Below are 13,037 nucleotides of genomic sequence, written 5' to 3'. Positions count from 1 at the left end.
TGTTGATGGCAAAGTGTAGCGTACATGAGTTAATTTGTCGGTTGGAAAGCGGCATTTTTTCGGAAAAATTTTTTTTGCTAGCAAAAGTAAATTAGTTCTTGAAGATTAAATGTTGCTCTTTTTCTTGAAAACTTGATGGTTAAACTCGATCATTTTGTTCCTTTATGTCTTGTGGTTTTGAGAAGATGGGATATTTTTTAAAGTATCTTGTCAAAGTTTTACGCAGTGGTTTAGCAGTGAGTACATGGCGCACGCTGTGAAATATAATTGGCGCAACCCTGGGTAAAATGGTATCTAAACCCGGTGTCCATCCTGGTTGCAGCACGTAATCTTTTATTAAAGTGACCTCCATTTAACCATCTTCATGGTGGTCGGCGTGAGCTTTTAGCCCTCGCTGGAAACGTTGATAATGAAGGCCAATGACACAGCGGTGAATCTTTTATATGGTAAGGTAAGTAAGTTGGTGTTTGATGTGAGTCGATTTGGGTGTTCCATTTCATATGTTATACGTATACATTTTTTATCTACAATCCACTTGCGACGATCAACCTCCCGCGGGAGCTAGCGAGTGTTTGCGAGCTGACACCAATTACAAGCACTCGGCCGGAGATAAGAAAGGGTTGGCCTCTCTTGCGGAGTGGTTTTTACTGACCCAAAACGATATGGGAAGTATGCATTCCACTGGCAGGTAGTTCTGGTGGTAGTGATGATTTTAAAACCGCTCATAAACCGCATTGCATAAGTTTTGATAATTTTTCCATGGTGCAGGTCTTTCTACAAAATATGTTTACATATGACTTTATAGGGACACCTTGTTTTATGATATTTTTAAACAGCAACGTTTACTTTGCGCACACCTACCTGAAATAAGCAGTCCAGGAAATAATGGGCGCTGTCACAACAATCGACAAAGGCTTAGTCATTTTTTCGTCTGTTTCAACAGTTTCAAACAAAGCACGTGTTTGAGATATAGATGAACCCTTCAACCTTGGAAGAACAAAGAAATTGATTCTATTGGCTTTACTGTTAAGTGGTGTACTTCATTTCTCCTGCTATGTGATTTATTTTGTTTAAGTGCATCTAATTAAATGTTTGGGGGTTTTTACCATCAACCTTCCACTATGAAACGCTATACACCTTTGAAAGCTCTGGACGAAACACCTACCCCGGCGGTATCACTCAATTATGACGAATTTCATAACACCGGCGAGGGAGGGAATGGCAAAGGTTAATTGGAAACTTGTGGTTCGAATCTCCCATCGGCCACTGACGAGGACTGTCCGCTGTCAGGGTGGTTACGGCGTCGAACTACGCACGCGATTGCCCGGCCATATCGGGGGCGGAAGGTGGAGCAATGACTTAAATTCCGCATTTAACATACGCGCATCGGGTACCGGACGTCGCACATACGGCGGAGCATCGCACATACGATAGATACATTTGACAACCGCGGTACGGTGTTGTCCGTTGTGCGGCTCTGATGCTGCTACCGCCTCTGCTGCGCTGACGTCAATCCACAATTGAATCTTACGACCCGGATCCGTCCGACGTCGTCCATTTTTTCGACCACCCGCCAGCGGTTGACCCGCCGCGGAACGGCCCTCCCCGGAAACTGAAAGACTGGGCGGAAGCAGCAGCGGCACGAGGCACGGTGAAAGGAAGGATGAAAGTGTCATAAATGACTTGACTCGTCGGTGTGCGGGGTGTTTTTTGCTCCGCCTCCCCGAGTGGGAGACAGTTTTCGATTTGGGCATAAAATCAACAAATCATCAACACACGAGGGTCATCGAGAACCACCGCCATCCAATATATGGCATCTGCTCGGTGCACCGACGTCTCCAGGCATATCCACGGTACCCGGACGGTGTGCAGCATGCAAGATTTTGGCGATCATCTCACGGCCGCAGATCGATCCCTTTTTAACTGGCAGGAAAATAGCATCGAATGATCTACACCACCCTGAACCGGAGCGACCTTGGCACCCTGTAGGGGAAAAATTGTCATGGGAATGGAAACCATCCGGCGTTTAATTCCACCAGGTTGGGCCTCTGATCGATCGATCGGTCGCTACCGAATGGCGCAGTTACGGAAAGGTGTCAATCGAACCGAAAACAACTTCATTTCCTGCCGGGCCGGCCAATGTCTTGGCCACCATTAACTCATTTCTCTCGGGTCGCATGCGATATGTGTGATTTGCGGAATTTACAGTGCGGGACCGAAGAGTAAGTCCAACGAAAACTATTTCAATTTTGTTGAATTTTTTTTTAAAGCTTCCTTTAGATTGTTACAAACATGGATCCTCTTGATATTTTTCAAGAATCATATATCTGTGGAATCAACACCATACGTGAAACTAGAAGGTTATAACATCGACTGATCTTCTTCTTTTTGGCGTAACGACCTTGTTTGGTCATGCCTGCCCCGTTAAGGGCTTACGAGACTTTTAGAGCTTAGCATCGAATGGATAACGGTAAAAATTAGTAATTTCATTTCAATTAGACGTTTAAATAGGATATGTCCGAATATAATCAAAATGAAGAGGAATCGATTGTACTCTTCAAACGAACATTTCTTAACTAAAGCAAATTTTTCAAAATCTTCAAACACCCTACGTATAATCTTTAAAATCACAATCGCTTAAACTGTTGAATATTTTTGAAAAAGTGTACCTTTTGAACGCTTACGAACAGTGGTAATAAGATATTCAATATGTATTTTCTCGCCATGATTATTTGAGCCTTTAGGTACTTAAAACCAAACTTCAAAATGTAATAATGCTTATGTTTATGCGTACCACTGTTCACCTGTGTACTGCAGCAGTATTGGAAGGTACAAGATGGGTATGATTTGAGGGCCAGGGCCAGATCAACGGCCGCGGTGCGTAGTAGAAGGATGTGGTACCGATCGGGAGTAGCTGTCGTGCCGGTATCGAACGATGGACATTACCAGAGACTATTAATAGTCAAAAACTACACGCCAATGACTTACGGCTAGTTCGGGTGCTGGTGCCCTTGCCCTCACTGATGGCGAAAAGTCACGCCGTTTCCGTCGCATACAGTTTTAAATGCTGTTGACCTGACGAAGCTACGAAATGGAATATGTAATGTAGTTATTTTAAATAGTTTTCCAACAAGTGGGTTCATTATACAACATGTCATATTTCCCCATAATAATGAGCATATGAAAAACAATAAACAATTCCGTAAACATGTTAAATAAACTAAGCAACGTGTGGTTTTGCTACGACATCGACGAAATCGCACGAAGTCCACACATACCGGACTAACGCCCCAAAAATGGTTACTCACCATCGGCCAAATGCTGGCAGCCGGAATCGAAGGGTCCCGCAATCGTAGATGGCGGTGATGGAGAGCCATTTCGTCTCGTCTCTAAACACTAAAACGCTTTACCACACCACGATCTACGTTTTGGCAGGTGGTTATTAATAATCCGTGGCCCGAGAGCACATGCAGCAGTAAGTGCATCCCACTTCCGGTTTCGGTAGTGTATTGGCCGAGGGAAGGGCAGCTTCGCAACCCCTAAATCGCGGTCAGTCATATTTTACGAAAGTTCAAGTATGACCAAACACGCTCGGATCAAACCACCATCAGCCATAAACGTCTTCCCTTTCATCGCCCGCCCTCATCCCGCGCCAACCAACCAACCTGGCCACGGCAAGGGCGAACTAGTGAAAATAAACTATCGGCCACATGCACACACACACACGGGCGCGCGCGCGCGTAAAGCCCATTGCATTGGCCTGGTTGCCGTTTACCTCACGGAAAGTGCTTGTAAAGGGCCGTTGGAGAGTTTTCTCGAGCGGGTGGAAAACTGCAAACTTGTGAAAACTGACAGCACAGTCCGGTGGACGGTTGGGGATCATGGTGCGAAATGCCGCGGCTGATCGTCGGCCGTTGAAAAAGATCCTGTTTGAAGGGGGCGAGGAAGGCCGGATCGGCCGATGGGTGGACAGTCCCTTGCGGTTCCACGGTATGTATACCGATGCTGGTGGTTATGGTTTTTGCGGTTGCATTAGCAACGTCTGTGCGATTTTGTGCGGTTTGTTTTAGTGGCCCACTCCGGCCCGCATGCTGACCTTGCAATGGAATCTCGGTTTTCGTGGCGTGCGTAGATAGGGGCAGATTATCTAATATATGCCATTGAAGTGTGAACATATAGATTAAAATAATTTTCCTTTATTGGTCCAAAAGTAGATGCACCAGTAACATTTTAGGAGACCACACTTAGACATCCTTATTATATGGAAAACAAGAAATGCACAGCAGTGCCTTAGTAGTTATTATGCAAACTGTGAAGAGAAAAAAAATTGAAAAGAATAATTTTACAAACGAATTTACTCCAATATTCTTTAAGATTATTGAAAGAAAAATTCGATCGTGCCATAGGAATTTATATGACCTAATCGATTATTCCTATTTTAGATTTGCATTATAAATTAAAAAAGGCCCCTCTTTCCTTCCTAACAGAAAACGTACAAAAATAGTTTGAGTTTACAAAAACAAATCTATATCAGCACCTCAAAAAAGACGGTAATAAACTTTATAACTCAATCTGTTTTATCTTTATGGTGTTTTTTCAGTTCTGATGATAAACAAATGTATTTTATCATGTAATGTAAAATTTGGCAAAATCACAAAAAAAAATTAAAAGTATCTTCTGCCCTGTTTGTGCGTTTTGGAACATTTCTCCCTAATTGATGGAAGAGTATCAAATTTACTATTGTTCGATAGTAACTCTTAATGGTTGTTCTCCATTGGAAAAAAAATCGTTCAAGTCCTATTTAAGTACAGGCCCTTGAGACCTTCTTTATACTATTGTTTCTTCCTCACTCATAACAGCACGAAACGGAAGCGGAAGGTTGTTGCTTACGCATCGTTTTCGGTTTCTCTGGTTCTGGTTTCACCCTGGGCAGCGGGGGCGGGGACCATGATACGCCATGGAATGTGCACGGAATTTTTATATGCATTCATCGGTCACTAATTTTCAACCAGACCTTCTTCTGCTCACGCCAACCTCTTGCCACCTCCTGACCCTTTTCAGGTTATCGTGACTACCACCGACGACGACGACGAATGGACTGGCAGCACGCACGAAGCAATCCGGGCGGGTCTATTTTGGTGGAGTGATATAATTTTGGGGATGCGGCCACGGGTTACATTAAAACTGCTTCCAACTCTGACAAAACCAGAAGGAGTAGACCACGACCGTTGGATGAGCGCAAAAGAGTGAGAGATGGTGATAGAAAAAGAACGTTGTTCAAATGTTGATGTATGGCCGTTTATGACGGTAAGGATCGGGCAATAACTTTGGACGGCTGACCGACCTGCCGGGGGCCCGTGGTATGTTCGATAGCCGGCGTTGGGCACCGTTTAATTTAAATCGACGTGGTCTAAGAGCAATGTAACTCTTTGTTCGTCTTTGGCACTGACTTTGTGCTCATGTTCTTGAGTTATGTTTTGTTTTATGTTCACGCTCTTCCAATGCCAATTGTAAGTAACGTGCGGGTATTTGTCATGCACTTGATGATGTTTTTAACAAAATCGTACATGTTTATGCCTACCGAATTTAGTGCAGTTATTTCTGCTTCTAGTAGTATACAACAAGCAACAATGTTATAGAACACACACTGAACTGACTAAAAGAATGAACTACACAAATTAATGTGTCTTAAAACGAATAGGTAGTGTTTGTTTGGTTTCCAAGAAGGAATTATTTCATTTACGTCACTAACTAGTGTAATTGGAGAATTGCTCTCGAGCCATCGTGCCTTAAACTAATTCATTACCTACAATCAATGCTTGCACGGGCGTAAACTTCATCGGCCAATGGATTATGCAACATCCTTGGACAAATCAGGGACAGTTGCACTCCGTATAGTGTTTCTCAGACCCCAACGTCCAAAAGTATTTCAGATTTTCGGTTCAAACTACTACCAAAATATTTTTATACACAAGAACCTCGCTTCGAACCTGAACCAATTTTACCCAAATTGCTCTTACAATACTTTAAAGCTTTGGATACTGTGTTAGCGAGATTTATTTTTATTTTATTTTTAAATATTACACAGTATAAAATCATAACACTTACGCCCACCTATAACCAATAAATAAATGCACACCGTATGCGAACGGATGCGCTTTGGGAATCACTGGTATAGAAGATGGTCTAACATCACGCGAAGTGGAAAGCCTCGTAAGTGATCAATTCGATTTCCCTTTAATTGCTTACAATTGACTTTGAATCGCGTTACAACTGCTTTTCGATTTTATTGAATATGCAACCGTTAGTTTAAGCCTTTTCTAAATAGAAAAATGTTATTTTGCTAGTTCAAGCAGCAAGAAAAAAAGTTTACAACGCATATGAAGATTGTCCTTCACACGACGCGCTCCATTCGGAAGTGTTTCAATACCGCACGACGAAGTTTCTAACGAACTTCAATCGAATGACAAACGAATCGTTGAAATGAAGCAATCAGAGGCAAGCGCCTGGGGAACCAAAAATAGTCACTCGTGCGTCTAATCAAATCAACTTACGGGCAACATTGGCCGACCGTACTGCTGACCTGTCGTATCGTATTTTATTCAATCCTAACGACTTAATTCTTGCAAAAGGAAATTTCCACACACAAAAACACACGTTGGTTCGCGGGAACCGTCGAGCCTGGTAGTCAAAGCCATCGTAATTGGAGACCCTTTGGCGCGCAAACGGACCGAACGGCTATTTTCACCACCTTTTCCTCCCTTGCATCCGCGAGCTGTTCTGTTGGTAGATGGTGAAATGCATTGAATGCCGTTCGGTACAAAAGAAATAGAATTGGATGCACTGAAGAGAAAAAGGAGCGTCTGGTGGTATCTGATGACGGTCAAAGGCACACAATTTCTTTTCAATGTAGCTTTTGTCGATTCTCCCACCCCGGAAGGAGTTCTGGGTTCGAGGTGGTTTTATATGTCGTACGATTTATGGCACTCTGAATCGTACGATGTGATTGATATTTTTATTATTGCGTGTAACTCTCGTTCTAAACGTTTTTTTCAAACAAATATTTACCATGTGATAAATGGTTCAAGGCGCGAGCAACGCAATCAAGAGTGCAACGTTACCTGAGTCTTCATAAAGTGGTTTAAAGGGAAAGATAGCGTTCCACGTGTTCGTGGTGTAGAAGTGTTTGAAAGTAACTGATCTTTTGTTTTAAGTGAAAAATGGCATTAGTTTCAAAACTGATTGGACAATATTTGTATTTATTGAGTGATTTCCTTCAATTGATCAGCCGTCTTGCAGTAATTACCTTTAAGAGACAGCACAACCAACGACATAAAAAGATGTAAAGCTTCAATCAATCATTAGCGCAGCAAATAAAACCAACTCAAAAACAACAACAGCATGGGACTGAAAAAAAAATATGTCAAAAGTCGTCCACAAAAAGCCCACAACGGTTACAAACGCAGCAGAACGCGCAGAACGAACCATGGGGCACACACATCGTATGGCCATGACCAACAATGGCCAATAATGGGACGCGGCCGCTCACCACTCACTCAAACACACGGCCCGACCGAATGCTGTGTGTCTACTTTGGACCGCGATGGGATTTTTGTTTTGTTTGTTATCTTTTTTTGTTGTCTAGTTTTGTCCACGGACCACGCGGTTCCCCCGCGTGTGGTGTGATTTTTAGCTGCGTAAATACGTTGTACGTCCAAAACCGAAATACGAATACCGGTGGTATCGATTCTGTCCGCAGATCGCCGGTGGATGACATCTCTAAACGTGCCCGTCCCCGGTTTCGTACCATTTACCGACGGTGACAGCCACTTGGTTTGGTGGGTTTGTTTTCCTTTTTGCCTTCTGCCCTGTTTTACAACATTTTTCCGCACCCCACCACCCCCCACCCCAAAACCGGCAAGTTGAATTGTTTTCCCACCAAAAGATTGGACGGGTGGTACGTTGAGATGGCATGGAGCATGCATTTTAACCCTTAAACGTTTTAAACCAGTAAATTTCTTCACTCCTACAAAAGTAAATTTTTGGGTTTAAACTCTAAAATTATTATTTGAATGAGCTAATGATTTGGGTAACCCACTGAATGGCAATACAACAACGGAAAGTTTAAATGTTTGTATGTTTTTTCACGATACTCTTTTTATGTTCACATTGTAAACACTTGAGCCTTTTGGTAGAAAACTCTAATAAGACGTTGTTAAAGAAAAGCATTTCTGATTGAGTCGTAGTGTTTTCTAACATTGGTTTATGTTGCCGAGTGTTTGTTTGCTTAAATATCTGTACAAATTATGCATCGAACATATTTTGGAAATATTTTGAAAATCATAAAAATAGCGCGGTTGAATTATGGTTATGGTTTTCAAACAACTCAATGCCTGCAAGGGTTAAAAGCGAACTGCTTTGTCCATGAACTCCACAGGTGATGCTGATGATGCTACTGCTGAAGGTATACCGAAAATATATGCAACACTGCGAAAGGTCGCTCGGTCTCTAATGTTCCTTGGTACCGTATGTATGAATTCTTCAGGCTCGAATATTAAAAACACCAAAATCCGTGCACACGTTGCTAGTGAAACTACTGACACGATTTAAAATATAAATGAGCAAACATCAAATATAAGTAAGCAACAATACAAATCAAAAAGAGAACAATGAGATAACGCACAGCATCGCTCGCCTGACTAGGTCGCCCAACCAAATGTCGGTTCCGTTCCGCAAGCGATCATTCAAATCATCCCCAATCATCATAACTAAAGCTGTTGTTAGGTGAAGAATTTCCATTTCTAATGATTTGCGCGTCCGCTTCATTTTCATTTTCGTACAGTGCACGCGCAACTCTTGATGAAGATCGCTGATGAGATCGCAACAAGCAGCCCCCTCGGGTCCCCCTTCGTTGGCGCGGAAACGGTGAGGCCATTGCCACCCCTCGGAAGGAGGCCGGCATGACGCACCAGCGACCGCGGTCCGGTGTTGTTGCGTTGGATGGATTTGTTGTTTGTTGTTTTGGAAATTTGCTGCCATCCGGGCGAAGTAGCGAGCAGAGCAAGAGGGTAAAATCCCTACACTGATGGACGATGAGTGAAGTGTATCAACAACTTTGGCCGAATTTGTACAGAGGCATTTGTAGAAATGCAAATGAAATGCTACACTATTCATTTAATTCACGGCAACCTGTCGGCGTGTGCAGAAACCTAGATACATTGTCCAAAATACGGTGTATGTTTATGAAAGCTTCCCAGCTGATTCCCATTGGTATGGCACGCGCTGTCCCGCGGCCGTATCTTCTCCCACGAAAAACTCATTAATCTGTCAGCAGCTCGCGGGTCGCAAAGCTGTTCTACTACTTCTCGCTGTTCGCGATCACCGCTCTCCGCCTGCTTACACTAACGCAGTGGTTCCCAAACCTTTTATGCAATTATATCCTAAATTTAATTTAATTGGGCATGTGGGCATTGATATGTATCAAACATTCGAGGTGCTACCGCCCATCATTGAAGTCAATAAACTACACGATAAAATATGCGAATCGCATTAATCCGATCGAATCGAGCTGTCAATTTTCATAAATATCGCGTCAGAGGAACCCTTGAGCAGTATAAACGATGCTGTATGCAAAAAAATCGATAGAAGTCTGTGCTTGCACCGATTATAAAACTTGACAATTTTCTAGGTTCATTAAATACCGTATGACTTAACTGTATTTGGTTACACCTACCCAAAATGGGCTTACTATACGTTTTCCCTTAAGCAAGCCGTAGACGTTACATATTAATCTGTACAGATGTTTGACGTCTACAGCTTTTCCTTAGCTCTTTCCAACATCCCTCGAGATATTCGGGATATCTGGAGGGATGTTTGACAGACGATAGGTACGAGTGAACAAAGGAAATCTGTAGACATCAAAGATCTGCACAGATTAATATGTGACGTCTACGGGCTGCTTTAGACTTTACTATCCACGTACATGTCAGTCTTTTCGTACAGGGGAGGGTTCGGCATCGGTTGGAATTTGAACAAACGTCGTCGAAGGAGTGCCTTGGCACTCGTGGGGCTCAATTTTCAAACCGACGTAGCCGCTCAGATGTCACTGACTTTCCCGCATTTTTCCAATTTTATGTGCAGTTGGAAATTACAGAAGGAATTTTCCAGCAACATACCACAAGTTCTGTCACAATATGCCAAATTATTTCGGGGAATAAAAGCATGATAGATTTCGTTGAGTTTAAATATACAGATGAGCCAGAAAAGGTTTGTCACATTTTTTACTGACAATTTATATATTGACACATTTTTTTTGTTTCTTTGAATTTTGATATTGAGGTAAATATCAAACATTTATAGCACAAAAAAATCAAGCGCCAAATGTCCTTCTCTACGTTCAGTGAACAATTATTTGTTAGGATGATGATGCATTCAAAGTACATAAATTTTAACCATTTACATCAGGCTAGTATGGAAAATAGCGTTGAGAATCGCTGCATTAGAGCATAAAACACTATTTTCCTCTCTCTCGCGATAAATGCTTCGCGACTGAAGCGCGACTCGCGCGGAACACTTCTATCCATTCAGATGAACGCTCTCGCAGTTTAAATCGAAACGTGAACCAGAATCCACGTGCGTGCGAACCGCAGCTTCAACCCGAATATATAGGACTCCAACCACTACCGATCGAAGAGTACCCATAAAGCGAACCAAGTCCAGCATAGTGTTGGAAAAAGAAATCAAGTGTAAAAGAGCATCAACTCCATTGCCGATTCCCTTGACGCGATAGTCCCAACGCCCGGCGATCGAGAAGATCCATCTGTGCGCGAAGAATTTGGTGTCCGAGTGAAAGTTACAACGCCCAGTGGTACAGAAATTGAAAAAAAAGGTTCACCGCGCCCCATTGAGTGTGTCTGTTTGGGAGTTGGGAACAGAAAACAGAGCGAGAAGAAATACCCAGAGGTATTCCAGTGTAAGCGGTGCGTAAGAGTGGAGTGATCGTACGGAGTGATCTTTGGTTGGACTCGGACAGCGCAGACTTCCACCGGCAGAACCGGTTCCCCACGGCGATGCACATTCATCCGAGCTCACCGAATTCGTCCCAATCGGAGGACGACGCGGCCACGAAAATTCAGGCCGGTTTCCGCGGGTACCGCGTGCGCAAGCAGATGCGCCAGGGAGGCGGCGGCAACGCCAGTGCCGGGGTCGGCTCGGCGAACGGCGGTGGATCGTCCGCCGTCGGTGGTGGCCTCCCACCGGGCACGGTCGAGGACAAGTCGGCCACGAAAATTCAGGCGAACGTGCGCGGGTTCCTGGTGCGCAAGAAGCAGAAGATGGCAACCGAGGCGGCCACCAAGATTCAGGCCAGCTTCCGTGGCTTCAAGACGAGAAAGGAGCTGAAATCGATCAAGAAGGACAAATAGATTGGACGACCCCCTCTGGACCCGGGAAGCTGGAAGAATGGAGGAGAGGCGTGGTTGGGGTGGGAACGTTCGGAAAATTCGGCTCTTTTCATCCGTTTGAAAATTTGTTTTCCAGTTCAAATACACACACGCGCGCTTTATACTCAAGCACAAACACACAAACACATACAAACGCAGTGGCATAAGCGCGTGGATGCCAGAATGGCAGCCGGAATGTTGGTGGGTTGTGATAAATTGATATAGGCCATCTGAAGAGTAAACCCTCACCACACGGAAGAAAAAGAGAGCACCCCTTAAACAAACAAATTCGTAAACGGTCGAGTAGCATAGCAGGCGGGAGAGGGAAAATATAAAACTCGAAAAACAATTTGCGGAAATGCTAAATTCAAATGTTCAACAAAAGTGAAACCACTGCTCGACCTCGACTGGTGCCTTCTGAAGATCACACGAACGGTTTCTGAATCTGGCCAAGCATAAAAACACGATCAGAGTCAGATTGTTATTATTTTTTAAGCGTTTTTCCGACCAGAAACGATTTCCTTTTTTTCACCTTTTTTCACACCTTTGCAAATGTTTTGAATTGGTGGGCAATGTATTGCCACTTATTTTCGTTTGGGATTTAAATCAGCTATCTTACCTCAACATAACAACAAAGTTGAGTTACACAAAATGAATTTTCTTCAAATGGAATCCAATATAAATGTACAAAAAAATGTATTTTTTAAAATCTCAAACAGTGGCACATGATTTGGAAAAAAAATTGCCATACAAACAAAAGTGTACAATTTTCGATTTTTTTTAAGAATTTTAATTCAGTTTTCCGAATATAAAAAAAAATAAGCAAAAATATATCAGATTCAAAAAATTCTGTAAATAGAACAGCTCATTCGATCCCAACTTCCGACGGTACAAAGCAACAAAACGGGTTTCCGACCATGTGCGGACGAATGATCTCCGATCCGATGCAACCGATCCCGTTTGTTGCACCACCCGCACAGAGGACGGTTGAAAAGTGGGGACATAAAAACAGGAAAACTAGCCTCTTAATGCGCCACGACAAGTTGTATCCGAGTATTGTGAGCCGCGCCGTCGATCGTAACATAAATCATCGTTCTATGGCGTTGCTCGAACGGCGTTCGACGGAATCGCACGAGTGGTTTCGAGATCGTAGGCAGCTCTAATACCAAATATGTTCCTACATTTTCTCGCGCTCACGGGGGAAAACTATAACAACTGAGGGACGAGGAAGAAATAGTGCAAGATAGAAAGATAGAGCCAGAACCAGAAAGGCAGAGCGGGATAAAGGAAAATCAAATCGAAAATAAATGTACTGATGAGGGAGGATGTGTAGGTGAAAGTGGAATCCCCTTATAGAACTCGACCTACAACTTCTCGTTTTCGGGGGAACACTCTTTCCCCCATCTCGCGCCGGTGGTGCGTTAGTTCTTAGCTTACATGGGGAAAGTGAAAGCAATTGGCCTGCTTACGGCACCCAGCCCGATCCGTAGTATACACAAAACAAACATCCACATACACACACACCCAAACAAAAAAGGTCTTCCAGTGATGCGAACCAGATCACCGCCGGAGATCACGGTGGACTTTTGAGCAGCC

At 43.4% G+C, this 13,037-nt stretch overlaps 1 protein-coding gene across 1 annotated transcript; it reads left to right on the top strand.

Annotated features, from left to right (window-relative positions):
• Positions 1-11,069: 11,069 nt before the first annotated feature.
• Positions 11,070-11,423, top strand: LOC131288494 (IQ domain-containing protein N). The gene has a single exon (XM_058317636.1). The coding sequence runs from the start codon at positions 11,070-11,072 to the stop codon at positions 11,421-11,423; it is 354 nt and encodes a 117-aa protein (XP_058173619.1).
• Positions 11,424-13,037: the final 1,614 nt, after the last annotated feature.

Source organism: Anopheles ziemanni, chromosome 3 (assembly GCF_943734765.1).
Source record: "Anopheles ziemanni chromosome 3, idAnoZiCoDA_A2_x.2, whole genome shotgun sequence".
Taxonomy (NCBI): Eukaryota; Metazoa; Arthropoda; class Insecta; order Diptera; family Culicidae; genus Anopheles; species Anopheles ziemanni.
This window is presented reverse-complemented; position numbering and strand designations above follow the sequence as displayed.